This window comes from Mercenaria mercenaria, chromosome 8 (genome assembly GCF_021730395.1).
Source record: "Mercenaria mercenaria strain notata chromosome 8, MADL_Memer_1, whole genome shotgun sequence".
NCBI lineage: Eukaryota > Metazoa > Mollusca > Bivalvia > Venerida > Veneridae > Mercenaria > Mercenaria mercenaria.
Window position 1 is genome coordinate 80,615,735 of NC_069368.1, and position 19,974 is coordinate 80,635,708.

The following is a 19,974-nucleotide window of genomic DNA, read 5'->3' on the forward strand; positions in this document are numbered from 1 at the left end:
TCTTTGTCTTGTGAGGTCAAAAACTAGGTCGCTAGTTAAAATCAAATGAAAAGCTTATTAACACCTTAGAGGCCACATTTATGACCATATCTTCACCGAACTTTGTCAGGATGTTATTCTTGATGATCTTAGGGTAAAGTTTGAATCTAGATCATGAAGGGTCAAAACTAGATCACCAGGTCAGATTAAATGAAAAGCTTGCTAACACTTTTGAGGCCACATTTATGACCATATCTCCATAAAACTAGTTCAGAATGTTATTCCTGATGATCCTTAGGTTAAGTTTGAATTTGAGCGCTAGAATAACACTCATATAAAACTCTAGAAGTCACATTTTCTACTTGATCTTCATAAAACTTTGTCAAAAGGTTTGTCTCTATGAAATCAAGGCCAACTTGGATTCTAACTTTTCAGGGGTTAGCAGTAGGTCAGGTGAGCGACACAGGGCCTTAAGTGCCCTCTTGTTTGATATATTTGCTTGGATTCTGCTGCCACAGATCGCTGGTTAACTTTTACAGAGCATTAAGATTTGACTGTATTTGTTTCAGTTTTGATAATTCTTAATTATATGCTGTATTATGTAAATGTCACTATAATAAAATATTAACTTACTTACTTACTTATAGGTCATATTGCGACTTTTCAGCTTTGATGGGGAGGAAGACCCCAGGTGCCCCTCCGTGCATTATATCATCACGAGCGGGCACCTGGGTAGAACCACCGACCTTCCGTAAGCCAGCTGGATGGCTTCCTCACTGGAAGAATTCAACACCCCGAGTGTTGCTCGAACCCACATCGGTGAGGGGCAAGTGAATTGAAGTCAGCGACCTTAACCACCCGGCCATGGTGGCCCCCGTTAACACTTAGTTATTCATGCAATAAAGTGATACTGATATATACTTTTACATTAAAGAGAGACAACGCAATTCCTTATTCATTGCCAAGATATACCAAACCCAGTGCATCTGGTGTATTACAGACGGGGAGAAAGCTATTTTCTCTACATTTCTTAAAATATAACACAATTTCTTATTTGTGTTTGTTTTATATGATTACTGTATTCTAATATTTCAATTAATACAATTTTGTTGTAATCCTGATACATTGCATTTTAGGGTAGTTGTGTGCGTTTGATAAACTGGAAGTAACGTTGTAGGGTCATTTAGATGGAAAACGTAGAATAACGTCTATTAGCCGTTATAAGGCTAGAATAAATGTATACCTGTATATTAGACAGTCGGCGTTACTGTCTTTCTTGAAGTTAATATTTAACAAATTATCAAGGCTGATAAATCACAAGAAACCTTGATTGTTTTATTCTGACATGCTCATTGACATATTTTAAAAATATTATGCTGGACTATAAGTGAAAGCTTTTCTATACACGAATACGTCATTGAAAGTGCGACCATAGAGGACCATAATTGTAAAAATTGACCGCAGGACCGATCTTGTCGAACCGGTGTAATAGAACATCAAGCAGACAATTCTATCTTTTTATGCCCCTGAAGGTGCGACCCTGTGTGTGTGCGCGCGCGCATCCGTGTAAATTCTTGTCCGGGCTGTAACGTCAACATTCACAGGGGATTTGAAAATAATTTGACCCAAATGTTAACAATATTAAGGTGTGTCGCGCTTATGACCTGGGTCTCCCAGGTCAAGGCCACAAAATAATGTGAAATTTTGTTCGTGTCCTGTCCATATTTTTTTGACATGTTCAACAATCCCAAGAATGTGACGTATCAGTAACCTGGATCTCTTGAGTCAATGTCAAGGTCACAATCTGACATATCGGTTTTCTGCATGCGGCCTTTATTTTTTTGTTGTTGTTTATATATGAATTTAGAAGTCATTTTGGCATATAACTATTTTAGCTTGAGATTATGATTGTGCGCATGATCCGAGTCCCTACGGTCAAGGTCAATGTCATTATCTATTTTTTTTTTATTTATTTTGCGCAGACAACTCTAGCATCCTCAGGCATGCTTAGGTGGCATTTTGTCACTAATAGTGACAGCTGAATTTCCTTCAGAGACAACGATTTTTTTAAAAACTATGGTTCGATCAGAAATATTGTTTTAAACAGTCATGTAACCTATTTATAACACCATTTTAAAATAGAAAAATCAGACAAGGAATCAGGCTTGGATCTTTTTTTTTTTCGCGCCCGTTTTAGATAACGTTTCCTTTGATGTTACGCCAAATTCTTATAATTTGTTTTATTTTAGATCGAAACGACCTGTACGGTGTGTGTTTCCGAGAGCGACAGATATGATGGTAACAGGAAAAAGACATCCATTTCTCGGGAAGTATAAGGTGTGAAATGTCCCTTTATGTAAAATTTGATATAAGCATATGGTATAAGCGTATGGTACATGACTGTTTATATATAGTTCTTCTGTTTAGATACATTGACGAGCATTAATCTTATGTAAACCTTTAATTGTAAATGTAGTTGTCTTAGCTTTCTAACACAATGATCCACACCATTTATATGTTCGATGCACGACACGAGTTTACAAGTAAATGCATTTAACTTTGGTTTCTAATTATAGGTTGGTTTTGACAAAAGTGGAAAAATAACGGCATTAGATCTGAAATTTTACAGCAATGGTGGATATTCGCTGGATCTTTCAAGCATTGTATGAACGCCCAAGGGCTATAAATTGTTATGATTATTATATCTGAAATGATAAATATACATATAAGCCTATCACAGTGGTTTTACCTTTGAAAGTCTTCTAATGTTAGGGTGACTGAGGTCACAAGACAATATAACTTTTAGTAGGAACAAAGCAGTAGTTAATAAAGAAGTGTCAAGACAGCATCTCTGCTTTATGACAAAAAAGTCTGCATTCGATCCAATTGCAGAAGTTTCTCCTCGTTGGTATATTTGCTACGGAAGTCTTGGGAGGCCATATCAAAGAGCAAAATATATGAAACATCTATGTAACTTGCAAAAGATATGGGTTGTATCTAATGTAAACATTGATTACAAAAGTAATGTTCAAGAAGATTTGAAAGATTTAATAATGTATATAATCTTATACAAAGTCTGTTTTTCAGGTAATGGAAGTCTCGATAGCATCGTTTGGGTCTGGTTACAAGGTCAAGGATATTCGAGTTGAGGGATATGTATGCAAAACAAACACGCCTTCTAACACGGCGTTTCGAGGGTTCGGACATCCACAGGCGGTGCTCATTATGGAAGATATCCTATTCAAAATCGCTAATTACCTAAATATTAATTCACAGCAGGTATGTGAACCCCATCAGAGGCACGTTGTCCTATCTTTTAATTGAATTAACTTGGATGTAAAATTAAGATGTACGCAGTTACAACAGAAACTCGTGTGCTATAACATTTAAATTTCTGATGTAAAATCCATTTCAAACGGCAGTGGCCACCAGTCTAGAGTAAATTACGGTAATGTACGGCAAACCTCAGGATCTAGCCGTTCCAAAATTATGGAGTCCTGTACAAATTCATTAACCATCTTCCTTGACTCTTAGCTTTCACGTTGTGGCATTACTAACGAGAGAATAATAAGATGGATGTTGTGATTTACAAGTCAACCGCACAATGTAACATAATGTATCTTTAAACCTTTATACATTATGCATTTTCCAGGCCAACATTTCCTATACATTTTATCTTACCATGTAAAGAGAAAGTTCTTCAGATAAATCTATCTTGTAAGCGTCTGTTTTATGAACTCCATTTCACTATTTCCCATGTATTTATTCTGACCCCGTTCTGTCGCTGATAGCAGCGTGTATACAAGTCATCTTGATCGCACCATCGACGACTATCAATGAACATTATTCTCCGCGCCCACGGACGCGGAGAATTTCACGGAGAGGAACTGTTACACGGGACTCGGTTATGGAAGATATTATGTTTCAGAGTTAGGATGGTACAGTTTTCCCGGACAATGTTACAGCATATGAAGGATGATAGTCACTGGCGGTGGTTTGTTCACAAATGAAATGGTAAACATTTATCTCATTTTTGCAAAAATTTAAATTATTTTTCTAGATAAATGGTATGTACGTCATTTGAGACATGATTTAACATGCGAAAGACAGTATATTGAAGTTTATCTTATAAAGTTGTACGGGAAAACAGCCGCATCTCAACTCTGTAACATGATTTCCTCTATAACCGAGTCCCATGTAATAATAGTTCCTCCCCCGTGATTTATCGGATGTCTTGTTTTGAGTGTATGGTGCAGTGTATGCTGTAAATGACGATATTTTTCCTTTCGATTTGCGAAATTTCAAATTTTCATTTTTAATGTATGTTCTGGTCCTAATAATAGCACCAGATTTAACAATACAATAAAAAAGATAATTTTCACAAGAAAAAAAAGAAGCAGCAAAGAAATCAAAGAGCAAAAAAGACAGCAATTTGTGTCGGACATCACGTGGAAAATTTCTTTCGTTTTCGGTTTAATGAATACGCCAGAAAGAAGATTACCTTTTTCGTGTAATAATAGTTATGTTTTTCATTTTATTTTAAATATTGATTTATTACATTGTATGCATTGTTATTAGCAACATTTATTCCATATAATAGCGGCCTTTTATTCCAACCGGAATTCCGGATACTGCTTTGTAAAGTTAATTTATGCTAATTTTAAACTCATTTTATTGTGTTACTTTTATTGGATTGTATAGAAGTAAGTTTTATACTACTACTTCTGTATAAGCTTTTGTTAAGGATAGTTGTGCATTTTTTTGGTATTTTTAATGTATTAATGTTGTTGTTTCTATGTATTAAGTTTATAACTCGTTTTACAATTCCTTAAATATACATTCCTCTTTTTGTAATCAACACCAATCTTTTTACACAGTACGTACGTCTTGTGTTTTTACTTTTATACTTTTTAAGTGAAGTATTTATGTGTTTTAATTAATGTTTGATAGGCATAATTATAGTGAAACGTTTTACAAATGTCACCTAACAATAAGGCAAAAACTGGCCTTTAAACCAAGGTGACTTGCATTTTAAAGTATATTTGCTCTATTATCTCAATATAGATTTCTTACAGCCTTGCCTTTAGCAATATCGGAACAATGGTCTTTCTTGAGAGGTGGCTGATTGCATAACATTGATTGTTTGTCCCTAAAAAATACCAGTTGATCGGTATATGGCTGTATGTAGTAGTAAAGATGTTTTAGTATTGAACTGTTTTGTCAATATTCATTGTTGCATTATTCAGAAGCTGTTCTCCTAAGGAAGAGATGAAGAAACCAACAATAACAACAATACCCTCTAAGTAAATCGTAATTGTCAACATAAAACACTTGGGTTATAATTTTCTTGTTCTTTTTATACTGTGAGTTTCACGCCCCTAGACGGGACAAAATGATATTTGTTGTGTTTCATTCATTGTACATCTTAGTCCTTCCTCATCATTTAATTTGAAAGTATCATACAGAGCCCACATTCCTGATTTGACAGTTATCAGAATAGTGGTCTTGACAACATATGAGCTAAGTTTGAAACTCAGTCATGTCTGATGAACAACTACGTAAGTCTGAATTTAAGCACAACCTTGTTTATGCAATACATTTCATCCCATATACCGAAACGTAGAGGTCATTTTCGCATATGGGTCATGATCAGTCAATAATTAGGTCACTAAATGCAACAATAAGAATCCTGCTCACACTACAAAGGAAATGTTTTTTCTCCAACATTTATGAAACCCCGTACACTGCTTTGTTTGGCGCGGAGTTTCCTTTTACTGTAACTTGCAGCAACTTTCGTACTTGTTAGAAGAAGTGGACCTGTCTCAATTCATTTCGTTGTTCTATATATCTACATAAGCCATAATACCGGTAATAAGATATTACAATCGTTTGTTATTATTTTTGTTTGTAAAAACGATGGTTGGTTTCGCGTAACGGAAAACTAAAAGTCTTTATCAGTGTGCAAGTGTTCATGGTTATTTAACCACAAGATTACACTAGAGAGCATCCTAAATGGTACTGATTTTCTAATGAAATACCGATCCTACTTTCATCTAAAGCATGTATTAAACATACAATGCGTTTCATTTTCACGAACCAGTAAACAATAAAATGAAACGAAAATGTGTTTCCTTACTGGAGTTATCGAAACATATCGTCATCAATAAGGAAGGTATTTATGGTATTATTACGTACGCGGTAAAATGACTGGAACCCTTATATTCATATCTCGTTAAATAATGTCATATTTATTCTAGAAAGCGGAGTCATTTCTAGCTCGACTATTCGAAGAATATGGAGAACTTTACTACTCACCCCGGCGGAAGCGTCGGCATTGGTTAAAGTTTTTTTAATCTCAGATATCTTGGACACTATCATAGATATTCAACTGAGTGTTGGAATACTTGCGTATAACGACAGTGTGCATATGTTCGACAATATTTACAGAGTTATGCCCCTTTTTAAATTGAAAATTTTCGAGTAGGTTTTTGATAAAGTCAGATATCTTGAACACTACCAAAAGTATCCAACTGAGACTTGGAAAACTTGCATATAGTGACAGTGTGCACATGTGTGACAAGGTACACTACTCTTTTAGCAATATTTTTAGAGTTATGCCCCTTTTTAACTTAGAAATTTGATTAAAATTGTTCATAATGATAACTATCCCCCACACGTCTTTAGGGTCAGTAAATATAGTCACAGGTCCAGGTCCTAGAAGTGTAACTTGTATTTTAACCAAATGATGTGGCTTTTTTATACACAGAAAATTCAGGTTTTAATACAGGGTACAATTATTGTCTGCCTTTGTAAGTACTTTGGGGCTTGTATTGAAACTTCACACATGTCTTGGGGTCATTGCATACGGTCACTTGGTCAAGTCCAATACCTCTGAATTGTATTTTTAACAGAATTATATCCCTTTGTCTACTTAGTTCGTGTTAAGGTTGCATGCAACTTAAAATCTTTCTAAGTACTAGGACTACTGGATTGAGACTACAAAGCTATGTTAAGGATCAGTGTATAAGGAGCCCGCCCGCTTAGCTCAGTAGGTAAGAGCGTTGGTCTACGGATCTCGGGGTCGCGAGTTCGATCCTCGGGCGGGGCGTATGTTCTCCGTGACTATTTGATAAACGACATTGTGTCTGAAATCATTAGTCCTCCACCTCTGATTCATGTAGGGAAGTTGGCAGTTACTTGCGGAGAATAGGTCTGTACTGGTACAGAATCCAGGAATACTGGTTAGGTTAACTGCCCGCCGTTACATGACTGAAATACTGTTGAAAAACGGGGTTAAACCCAAAACAAACAAACAAACAGTGTATTAGGTCGAATATTTTGAACTTGTATTTTAACAGAACTATGCCCCTTCTGTGCTTAATGTGTAAGTACTGCATACAAATTTCTGCAATTGTAAGTACTTGTAAATTAAAGCAGGTTTTATAATTTTGACCCTTACTGTGACACAGTTGTAATTGTACTATTATAAAATCCATTTTATTGACATGTCAAGCCTTTGAATAGTCGAGAGCTCTGTCATCAGACAGCTCTTGTTACACTTGAAATGTATTAGTATCAAATAATTCAAAGTGTATAGCAAGCTTTGAAAGGCATTTAATTGAAGAATCATTTACACGCAGACGTGCAGTTTCTGCTTAGAGTACAAATAAATAAATGTAAAGTTTGCAGTTTTAAGTAGGGAAATAATGTTACCAGGAAGGAAACTGCTAGTTGGTATGCCATAAAATTTTGCATGTATCAACAGGCACGTGTTTTCACTTCACAGGTCCGGGAGGTCAACCTCTACCAAGAAGGTGATTCTATACCGTATGGAACAAAACTTGTGAAATGCACTATACCACAGCTTTGGCAAAAATGTAAATCTGAGAGCAATTTTGAGAACCGCCAAGAAAACATTGAAAGCTTCAATAGGTAGGTAATTGATATTAGTGATCAATGTGATTTGAGCTATCATGTGTAATTTACGCGTTTTAGATAATTATGCATATATGTTTCGGTAGTCTACTGACATTACTTTTTTCCAAAAGATCATTACAGATTTTCTATGAAACTACGAAAGTAATTAAATAAGAAATCCCATACAAAGCTGAGCATAATACAGTCGATTGATGACAAATCATTATTTGTTCCCTGAAATACACATTGGCCTATACATACGAAGGCGCCTGAGGCCAGGAACGTCCCAAATATACGGGAAAATAGTTTTTGCCACAGCCGCAATCCCTTTGAAATGATATGGCAATAAAGCTGGAATTGCTAATTGTTGTAACACGGTTTAACTAAATTTGATGTTTGTTTTTAGCATAATCTTAAAATTGACAAATGGTCAGTTTTGACTTACATTCTGAATAATAATTATTATATGATCTCTTAATTAACAATTTTTTATATTTCTGAGCCAGTTATATTGGTGTAATTTATCTTGTGAGGTTATGGGACGGTTGTTTGGTTTATTCGTTGTTTATGTCTTTATTCCAAAATGTTTTCTACTTGCACAGGGAAAGTAAATGGAAGAAACGAATATCGATGACGGCCTCCAAATTTGGTGTTGGGTTTGGTGTTAGTTTTATGTATCAGGTTTGTAAGATCAGTACCAGACTTCGTAGTGCTCATTGAATAATATTGACATTCACCTTTTCAAATATGGCTGCATGTGTAAATTTATTCACCATTCAAAGCCCGCCCAGTAGGGAGAGCGTTGGTCTACGGATCGCGGGGTCGCGAGTTCGATCCTCGGGCGGGGCGTATGTTCTCCGTGACTATTTGATAAAAGACATTGTGTCTGAAATCATTCGCCCTCCACCTCTGATAATTCATGTGGGGAAGTTGGCAGTTACTTGCGGAGAACAGGTTTGTAATGGTACAGAATCCAGGAACACTGGTTAGGTTAACTGCCCGCCGTTACATAACTGAAATACTGTTGAAAAACGGCGTTAAACCCAAAACAAAAACAAAAACAAAAAAATTCACCGTTCAAATGTATATTTTTGCAGAACAAAACTTTAATTGATAAGACATTTGGACACTAGAAATATATCTATGGATAAGGACAAACTGGATGACATGTCGTGACAAAGTGTGACAGGTAATTATACAAAGAACTGCCATTTAATATATAATGTCAGTAAAACTAATGAAACAGTACAAAATAATCGACATATGTTACTCTTTAACTGTATTTAATACCCTGTCATACAACATATTATCTCACTGAATTATTATGTACGATAATACAAGAGATTAAGATCTGTGTTAGTCCCGTCTCGATGGACGCATGCAAGAGATTAAGATCTGTGTTAGTCCCGTCTCGATGAACGCATGCAAGAGATTAAGATCTGTGTTAGTCCCGTCTCGATGAACGCATGCAAGAGATTAAGATCTGTGTTAGTCCCGTCTCGATGAACGCATACAAGAGATTAAGATCTGTGTTAGTCCCGTCTCAATGGACGCATGCAAGAGATTAAGATCTGTGTTAGTCCCGTCTCGATGAACGCAAGCAAGAGGTTAAGATCTGTGTTAGTCCCGTCCCGATGAACGCATGCAAGAGATTAAGATCTATGTTAGTCCCGTCTCGATGAACGCAAGCAAGATTTTAAGGTCTGTGTTAGTCCCGTCCCGATGAACGCATGCAAGAGATTAAGATCTGTGTTAGTCCCGTCTCGATGAACGCAAGCAAGATTTTAAGGTCTGTGTTAGTCCCGTCCCGATGAACGCATGCAAGAGATTAAGATCTGTGTTAGTCCCGTCTCGATGAACGCAAGCAAGAGGTTAAGATCTGTGTTAGTCCCGTCCCGATGAACGCATGCAAGAGACTAAGATCTGTGTTAGTCCCGTCCCGATGAACGCAAGCAAGAGATTAAGATCTGTGTTAGTCCCGTCCCGATGAACACATGCAAGAGATTAAGATCTGTGTTAGTCCCGTCTCGATGAACGCAAGCAAGAGGTTAAGATCTGTGTTAGTCCCGTCTCGATGAACGCATGCAAGAGATTAGGTCTGTGTTAGTCCCGTCTCGATGGGCGCATGCAAGAGACTAAGATCTGTGTTAGTCCCGTCTCGGTGAACGCATGCAAGAGACTAAGATCTGTGTTAGTCCCGTCTCAATGGACGCAAGAGATCCAGATTTGTGTTAGTCCCGTCCCGAAGGACAAATGCAAGAAATTAAAATCTGGGTTAGTCCAGTCTCGATGGACTGGTATTATGATAGGCCGAAGCTTTCCAATCCAATGGAGTCCTTTTTTACCTGTTTACCTGCTTTCTTTGCAAGGAAATGCAAATGCATTGGCAAGCTTAGAATCAGCTGTAGTAACATTAACTCAAAGAGACTCTTTCTAAATGAAAGTTGTTATATTTTTAGCTCGACTGTACGAAGTATATGGAAAACTATCGTAATCACCCCGGCGTCGGCGTCCTTCCGCGTCCATATCTTTGTTAAAATTTTGATGCATTTTCTCTTTATCTCTCAGATATCTCTTAATCGCATGAGGGATTTGCTTCTCGCACCATTATTTCATATTTTCCCCCCGGTTTACTTAAAATTTCAGATTAAACTTTTGTTGCACTTTTACACTATTTCATTTATTACTTTCAAACTTAAACTAGTTTTTCCACATCATCACCCACATCAGGTGATCACAAAGTTCATAACTCTAGCATCAATTTTTTTCATGAATTATGCCGCCTTTGTAGGTTAATTTTGATGTATTTTCACTATATCTCTGTTATTGCAGAAGGTTTTGATTCAAATTTAAAATAATTGTTCCACACCAACAACCAATTTTACAAAAGCACCCTGACACTTGCACAATTATTTTATGAATTTTATAAGCTATCCCCCTTTTGCTCATATTCCAGGTTAAAGTTTTGGTGCACTTTCACTCCATCTCTGTTATTACCAAACAGATTTGATTAAAACTTATGACACAAGGGTCATAACTCTTGCACCAATATTTCATAAACTATGCCCCTTTTTACTTAGAATTTCAGGTTAATTTTGGTGCATAATGAATACGATTTAAACTTAAAATAGCTTTTCCAGATCATCCTCCTAATCATTAGACACATTGTCCATAACTCTAGTGCAAATATTTCATAAATATATTCCCTTTATGCCTAGAGTTTCAGTTTAATTTTTTTCACCATATCTCTGTTGTTACAACATGGATTTGGTTCAAACTTAAAATGGTTGTTCCACAATCATAATATGACACAAGGTCCATAACGCTAGTACAAATGTGGTATGTGTTTTTTTCTCTATTTACTTAGAATTTCAGGTTCAGTCAGTAAAGTACATTAATTTTGCTCTATCTTAGTTATTTCTATATAGACTTGATTCAAACTTGAAATAGATAGTTCTTCCACAATGCTAGTCACATCATGTGGCACATGTTGCATTATGTTTTCGGAAAATTTCCATAAATTGTGCCCGTTTTATATAGTGGACGCAACTTGACCCCGATGGTTGACCTTTGCATTATAATACATAATAAGGCACAACCTATTATTGAAAAGGAGTGTAGGTAAAACACGAGCTGCACGAGAAAAAGGAAATATGAATTTGAGTAAATATAAATTGTTGTATTGGAAGGTTTTAACTGATCAAATGTAAGTATAAATACTTTGATACTGCACTGTTTACAAACTAATTCCATATGAATATACACGGTTACCCTAAGCACCCTTGATTTCTATTATGAAATAATCGATATGAATAATCAGCCTAAGGTCAACTATCGCGGTCAAGTTGCGACTACTATACTTGATTAATGTTTTGATACACCTGATCTCTATCTCTGTTATTACTAAATACATTTGACGCAGACTTAAGGTATTGTCTAATATTTTCATTCGCATTGGAGTCATTAAACACTCAAGTGACAGCTCCAGCTTCCTCAGATGTACTCAATTCCACTATCCAGCATCGAAATAGTCGAGCGTGCTGCTGTCTCAAGTGACAGTATTGTTGCGTAGTTGTTTGATGTTATACCAGTATATGTTCTATTTACTTCATAGATCTTTCAGCTTCAGCTCTGTTGGACATGACAGAATAAAGCGGACCGCTGAATAGCTTTTACGGAACGCAAATCTTGAATGACACTCTGTCAAATGTTGGGACTGATGTGTGTTACATAAACACAGTGATGGAATAGTTCAGTTGTCATTGGGTACCATAAAGTAAACATGATATTGAAATATTTTTCAGGGGGCTGCTCTGGTTAATATATACACAGACGGATCTGTGTTGGTAGCTCACGGTGGGATTGAGATGGGCCAAGGTCTTAATACGAAATTAATACAGGTATATTGTATGCATATAAATTACAATTGATTTTAAGAAAAAAAAAGTTGAGAACATATCTTCTTGAAACTGATAAATAACGCCTTGTGAATTGCTCCAGGAAACATATTCATTAAAATCATGGAACAAAAGTCTCTCTATTTATCATTGTGTTAATGAACCAATGACCACCAGACCATTATGCTGTTTTGCTGGAGTTTTTTTTATTTCAAAGTTGTGCATGTCAGTGTATAGTTTGTTTGCAGGTTGCTTCACGCGTTCTTGGAATACCAAAGGAAAAGATTCACACAGTTGAAAGCAGTACAAGGGAGATTCCAAACGCCACAGTTACAGCCGGTAGTATGGGCACAGACCTGTATGGTCCGGCTGTCAAGGTTTGTGTTAATAACAAGTACTGTATACATCTGTACAGTTGAATCAAAATATTATATTTTAGATTTTCATTGATTAAATCCAATTTATTTGGAAATAATAACGTCACTCTGGTTTGACTTATACTGGTTGCATGATTTAACGTAATGGATAAAGACGCACCGATCTACATTAAGGTATTAAATGTTTGTAAGTCAGTCATGCTTTGATGTATCATGTTTCGAACGAATTTCTGGTGACTTAGATTTGTTGCACAATTAACTGAATGACAAGAGTTCGAGAAAGTTAGTGTTGATGCACCATTAACTGGGTGACAAAATTTGGGCGAGTTTGAATTGAAGCACCGTTAAGGTGGTTCTGCACGTTTGGATTGAAATTTTTTCTACAATGTAGAATTTGATTAAACTCTGATTTTTCAAAATTTCAGAATATACCTAGAAAATTCAGCAAATAAAAGGATAGGGTCGTGTGCTTGATTTTTGCCAGACTGATTTGAAAATTTCGGACCTCGCGCAAGTTTTCATAATGGGAATCTATGGAAAAATAGCAACTTTCATAACATTTTCGCGAATAGAAAATTTTCCACAATGTAGATTTAAATGAAACCTCACAGTCGATAATAAACATATGGCGTATAATTTAGTAAAATAAAATGTATAGGTCCATGTGCTTATTTCTGAGATATTTGACCATGATTAAAGTGAACCGCCTGTTTGAAGCTGATTTTAAGACATTATTTTGAATTATTTAACGTGTCAGATGTTTAATATCATATTTTAACTTTAGAACGATAGAGACTGTTACAATTTGATAAATTTATTCACAGGTTGCCTTTAATTCATAAACTGATTTTCATTTCCGTACGCCGAATCGAGGCTTTATTCTACGTTTTCCGGATAAATGACGTTACGCCATCACTTCCGGTTTATCAAACATGCAGAACTACCGTAACCGGTTTAAACTTCAAAATATTGTGTTGTCACAGACCATCGTAAGGCGGTGCTTGACAGGGTTCCTTTATTTGTTTTTTGTCCTCGTTGTCTATATGCTTTAATGTGTCCGAATGTTTCCTGTATATTCCAGCAATATACACAACCATATATAAACTGCTATAGGGTTTCGATTTGAGTGGACAACGTTCTTATAAGTGGCTTTTCTTCTTTTTTTATGACCTGAAATGTGATGGTGCGATTTGTTTTGCATCAATTCAGGAAATGAAGTTGTTAAATATCAGTAAGCACAATTATTGGCTACTATTTGAAATATGAGATGATCAGAGAAATATCAGAAAACATATTATGTATATCCAATTAGAAAATTGAATTTCACACAATTTTAGAATAGAGTGTAATTATAACATAAATAATTCAAAATTAAAACAACTCCAGGATGCTTGTGAAACACTCAACAGGAGACTCAGTCATTTGAAGGAAACGATGCCAGGAGCTACATGGGAAAAACTGGTAATACATATGCATATTTACAAACGATTAAGTGAGTAAAGGTTTTAACTAAATTGTTGGGCACGATTTCATCTCTGCGTCTGAATAACATTTCATTTTTATGTGGTTCCAAGTAAACAATTTTTTTTAGAGAAAGAAAACATAAAGCTAAGCATTGGAGGTTAAAGCAGTCACTGTCGCATGAGAATAAAAAAAATGAGGGTTGATAAACACAATAATGAGACTAGAGTGATTCTCCTAGCGGAGAGTTATTTTGTTTAAACTATCTTGTAATATAGAAACATACTGAGGATGAAGAATGAGGTTTGACACTAGTAAACTACTTTAAACACATCTGCGGTGGATTGATACAGACCGTTCCTCGGCAGCACCCTGATGTGGTGCTCCCTGATGATGTTTATGTGTGGGTTTTATTGTTGCACACATTTCTGTTCATATATATGCTCTGTTGGTGTGCACGTGTATATATTTAGTAAATATAAAATAAATATTATTTACACATACCCCTATTGCCATGCGGAGTGTTGTACGGGAGGCTGGCAGTCTGGATGTGGCCTTTCCGTCGGCCTTTGCTTGCTTTTCGTTTACAAATTTCAAAACTAAATTTTACCAGATGGTCCACTTTTTCCATGGCGGCTTTTTGCAAGTAACATTTATTGCGTCAAGTATTATCCCTGAACTATAAATGTTATGTTACAAAACGTACCGTACTATAGACATATATTTATTTAATATTACAGATATTTACAGCCTTTTTCCAACGGATACAGCTGTCGGCTACAGGATTTTACCGGTAATATAACGATGATATGGGTTATTCCCTACTAATATGGCTTACAGTATTATGTAATTATTCAGCGCCGTTTTTTTTTTCAACAGTATTTCACTTATGTAACTGTGGGCAGTTAAACTAAATAGTGTTTCTTGATTTAGTTCCAATATTAACCTGTTCCTCGCAGTTATCTGCCAACTTCTCCACGTGTATCAGATGTGGAGTGAAAATAATTTCAGACAGAAGGTCTTCTGTCAAATTGTTACTGAGAACAACCGTCACGCTCAGTGATTGAATTTACGACCCAGGGTCATTAGACTTGACCTCTCCTTGTCGAGCTCATTGTATTTACATTTGACATCTGTAATGATATAGAAGAAAACATATTTAAGATGGTCATTAGATCAGTTCAATCTGCCAACATGCTACGATATCTGTCATGTATCTTAATAACTCATTGAAATATATAGATATTTAGTTAATAAGATGCAAACAAAGTTGTGTAAATCGTAAAAATTATTATTCTAGTCCATACCAAGAAGGGGATCTTGACTTTGAAAAGAAAGTTGGAGCTCCTTTTGATTATTTCACTTATGGAGTGGCTTGCACGGAAGTGGAAATTGATGTCTTAACTGGAGAATGCCAGGTAAGTTTTAACATTATATTGGTTTACCGACCACAATCAGCTCCGTTCATACGTGTATAATTATTTGATTTAATAATGTCAACAGAATAATATTATTCACAAAGTAATCAATAGCTTTCATGTGGGATATTATTAACTTACAAAAAACAGACAGGTGTAACTTAGTAACGATTCGTAACTCACAAATAGATTGGTCGGCAATTGTATAATAAATAGTATGAGCCAAACGCACATTGAGCCTTTACCAGAATATTTTATCGTTTATAGACAGCACTATCTCACCACTAGCATAATTTAGCCGAAACAGTTAAGAGTATCCAATTTCCCATCTATTCAAAGTTAATTTAAAGGGAATTGCATGACTTTTTAATTGTATATAGGTACTGCAAGCAGATTTACATGTTGATATTGGTAAGAGTTTGAATCCTGCGCTAGATATCGGTCAGATTGAAGGAGCTTTTGTACAGGTAAGATATTTTCTAAACAAAGTGAGGTTGGTATTAAGTGCTTAATATGTTCCAGTTTGTTGTTAGTCCATATGTCGTCATATTGGTTTTGACTTGTAATATGTACATGTTCTACAAGGTTTGCTTTTTAATGAGATTGCTATGATGATTTATCGATCTGAGCAGTGGTATTGACAGAGGATGTAGCACAAGATAGATTTCTATTATCTAGTCAAACAGCCCGAACACTTTTGGAGCGGTTGCAAACATTTGCAGCAAGTTGTTCTTGAACTGCGTGTGACATACCATTTCATCTACTAATCATGTGTTCAAACCAATAAAAGTGACTATAAATGTAGATTAAAAGGGACTGGACTCCAGTTCTAAGCTAAAAATGATCTGTCTTTAAAATTGAAGTTTGGTCATATCATGAACATTAGAACATGAGGCTTTGTTCCTAAATAAGATATCAAGAAAAGAACATGTCCGTGACGGGAAATGAACCCTGGTCGCCTCGGCAATAAAACATTCTTGCCTTCTTGACCAATACATTACGAAGTAATTCGAACATAACGATGGTTAACTAATTCTCTTGTGTTTCGAGAACGTAATAATCAGTCTGTAACTAAGATTCAAAGCCTTCTTTAAAATGTAGCAAATATTTCCTGATGTCTAAACGTTTTCTTTTTTGTTGTATAATCTGGAGGTCAGTGCCTTTAATAATATTTTATTATTTCAGGGACTAGGAATGGTCACTTCAGAAAGCATGGAGATAGATGAGAAAGGCCGCATTGACAACTGCAGCCCTCTAAGCTACAAAATACCAAATGTTAAAAGTATTCCGCGGAAACTGGTGGTTAACTTGATAAAAAATCATGATGTTGTGGTCAATATCTATTCCTCAAAGGTTTGTTCACCGATTTGTGCATCTAATTATAATCTGACAAAACCTGATTAGTCATAAAATGGCTTTAGATTGTCAGATACCGAATTGTATACCATTCGAATGTTTAATATCACAACTTTTGCGGGGTTGCAAATGACGTTGTTGCATCGACCATAACGTTAAGCAGCTTCTCATTACGAATTGCAAATAATTATATCATGCTAAAGTCCAAATTATATTACAACATCAACAACAATATCTTATTAGCAAATATCGACAATAGTTGCCTTTGGCTAATGAACAGAAAAAAACACGTACAAAGTTGTGATTTGACCGACATGACATATTTTGTATAGATTGTACGTATGTTAAACCTGTATAATAATACATAGTTTATAATTATTATGTAAACCTTTGTTTAAGAAATATATGATTCTAGATGAATAAATATTTTTTACTGACTTAAACATATAAAACTTAATGCTATTCGCTGTGATTTCTCTATACCAATTCTACTAAAATGCATACCGTTATATTACAGTATTGATTAATAATGCGTATCATAACTGTTCTTAAATATACGACATAATAATAAACAAACAGTTTAAAGCGATGTAGAAAAAAATCACTAATTAATGCGTTATTATTAAAAATACTTATGTAGTAGGGTAGAGTTTAGGGTGCACTTATACTTCCTCGCTATAAAAACAGAATACTTAACTGTACATTTAGCTCAGTTGCAGAAAAAAAAAATCTCAATTATCTTTTGTCAGTTGAACTCGGCTTTAACCAGCAAACACACTATCTTTTCAATAGTCATGTTAATAATCGCAATGAACACGGTATATCAACAACTCTATCTATCTTTCAGTAACGTTGTTGTGTCCATGAAAAACTATAAAGTTCGCTGCGTATATAATTAATTTGAAGGTAGATGCTTCATGCTAACTGCCAACTGCTAAATGACAAATAATTAAATGCAAAATGCTATTTCCCAAATGTTGAATGTCAAATATTGACTGTCAGACGACAAATGCTAATTGTTAAATGCTTATTACTAACTGCTTATTAAACAAGAGGGCCATGATGGCCCTATATCGCTCACCTGTTATCATTGCACTTAAGGACAAGTCTTCAAGGTCAAAAGATCATAATAGAAATCAATCAAAAGAATTATGAGAAAATATAGTTGAAATTTTCTTTAAGTAACTTTAAAAACAAGATTTGAAAACTTTTTGTAGAGGTCCACTAGGCAATGCTACATGTCAAATATCTAAGCTCTTCTGGTTTATTTTTAGAAAATTTTGAAGATTTTTCTATGTACAATCAAGTAACCCCATGGGGCAGGGTCAATTTGACCCCAGGGGTCATGATTTGAATAAACTTTGTAAAAGTCTAATAGGCAATGCTACATGTCAAATATCTAAGATCTAGGCCTTCTGGTTTATTTTTAGAATTTTTTTTTAAGATTTTCCTATGTAAAATCAAGTGACCCCTAGGGCGGAGTCAATTTTGACCCCGGGGGACAAGGTTTGAACAAATTTTGTAGAGGTCCACTAGGCAATGCTACATGTCAAATATCTAGTCTCTACGCCTTCTAGTTTATTTTTAGAAAATTTTTGAAGATTTTCCTATGTAAAATCAAGTGACCTCTGGGGCGGGGTCAATTTTGACCCAGGGGGTCATGATATGAACAAATTTTGTAGAGGTCCACTAGGTAATGCTACATGTGAAATATCTAAGCTCTAGGCCTTCTGGTTTGTTTTTAGAAAACTTTTGAAGATTTTCCGTTGTAAAGTCAAGTGACCCCTAGGGCGGGGTCAATTTTGACCCCCGGGTCATAATTTGAACAACTTTAGTAGAGGTCAACTAGGCAATGCTACATGTCAAATATCTAAGCTCTAGGGCTTCTGGTTTTTGAGAAGAAGATTTTTTAAATATTTTCTTATGTAAAATCAAGTGACCCCTGGGGCGGGGTCAATTTTGACCCCGGGGGCCATGATTTGAACAAATTTTGTAGAGGTCCACTAGGCAATGCTACATGTGAAATATCTAAGCTTTAGGCCTTCTGGTTTATTTTTAGAAATTTTTTGAAGATTTTCCTATGTAAAATCAAGTGCCCCCTGGGGCAGAGTCAATTTTGACCCCGGGGTCATGATTTGAACAATTTTAGTAGAGGTCCACTAGGCAATGCTACATGTCAAATATCTAAGCTCTAAGGCTTCTGGTTTTTGAGAAGAAGATTTTTTAAGATTTTCTTATGTAAAATCAAGTGACCCCTGGGGCGGGGTCAATTTTGACCCCGGGGTCATGATTTGAACAAACTTGGTAGAGGTCCACTAGGCAATGCTTCACACCAAATATCTAAGCTCTAGGTCTTCTGGTTTTTGAGAAGAAGATTTTTAAAGTTTTTCCTTTCGGTTGCCATGGCAACCAGTGTTCTGCATAGAATTCAATTCTTTGAACAATTTTGAAAGGGGGCCATCCAAGGAACATCCCTGTGAAGTTTCATCAAAATTGGCCTGTTGGTTTAGGAGGAGATGTTGTTTAAAGGAAAGTGTGGACGGACGACGGACGGACGGACAGACGGACGGACGGACGCCGGACGGTGAGCGATCACAATACCTCACCCTGAGCACTTTGTGCTCAGGTGAGCTAAAAACAGAACTTAATATATCAGTGTATGAATGCATCTCTTTTGTATGGCGTTATTTAAAAAAAGTTTGTCTATATTAAACACATTTTTTACATCTTAAAGTAAACAGTTTCGGTCCAATGTTATGGTCGGTAGAACATGTTATTGTTTCAAGACAAACTGATAGAATGTTATACGTCTTCAAATAATTAGAAGTTTCAGCCATAAGGTTCAGAGATAGAAATCGTTAATTCAAAGTAGTTGACGATTAGTATTTATCATTTAACAATAAGCATTAAGTATTTGACATTTAGCACTTGACATTTAACATTAAGAATATGGCAAAAGCATTTGGTATGTAGCATTTAGCATTACGTAATTGGCATTTAGAATTAAATTAATGGCATTTAGCATTAAGTAATTGGCATTTAGCATCAAATGTTTGGCATTTTGCATTT

The 19,974-nt window shown here is 35.6% G+C and overlaps 1 protein-coding gene across 1 annotated transcript in view; it reads left to right on the top strand.

Annotated features, from left to right (window-relative positions):
• Positions 1 to 19,974, top strand: part of LOC123523256 (xanthine dehydrogenase/oxidase-like) — a 43,885-nt gene that overhangs the window by 20,104 nt on the left and 3,807 nt on the right. Inside the window, exons 20-31 of the mRNA XM_053550254.1 lie at positions 2,229 to 2,316; positions 2,556 to 2,642; positions 3,067 to 3,258; positions 7,766 to 7,911; positions 8,499 to 8,577; positions 12,201 to 12,296; positions 12,542 to 12,670; positions 14,057 to 14,131; positions 14,872 to 14,924; positions 15,432 to 15,549; positions 15,930 to 16,016; positions 16,735 to 16,902. Coding sequence (XP_053406229.1) covers positions 2,229 to 2,316; positions 2,556 to 2,642; positions 3,067 to 3,258; positions 7,766 to 7,911; positions 8,499 to 8,577; positions 12,201 to 12,296; positions 12,542 to 12,670; positions 14,057 to 14,131; positions 14,872 to 14,924; positions 15,432 to 15,549; positions 15,930 to 16,016; positions 16,735 to 16,902 — 1,318 coding nt within the window. The remainder of the gene's footprint in view (positions 1 to 2,228; positions 2,317 to 2,555; positions 2,643 to 3,066; positions 3,259 to 7,765; positions 7,912 to 8,498; positions 8,578 to 12,200; positions 12,297 to 12,541; positions 12,671 to 14,056; positions 14,132 to 14,871; positions 14,925 to 15,431; positions 15,550 to 15,929; positions 16,017 to 16,734; positions 16,903 to 19,974) is intronic.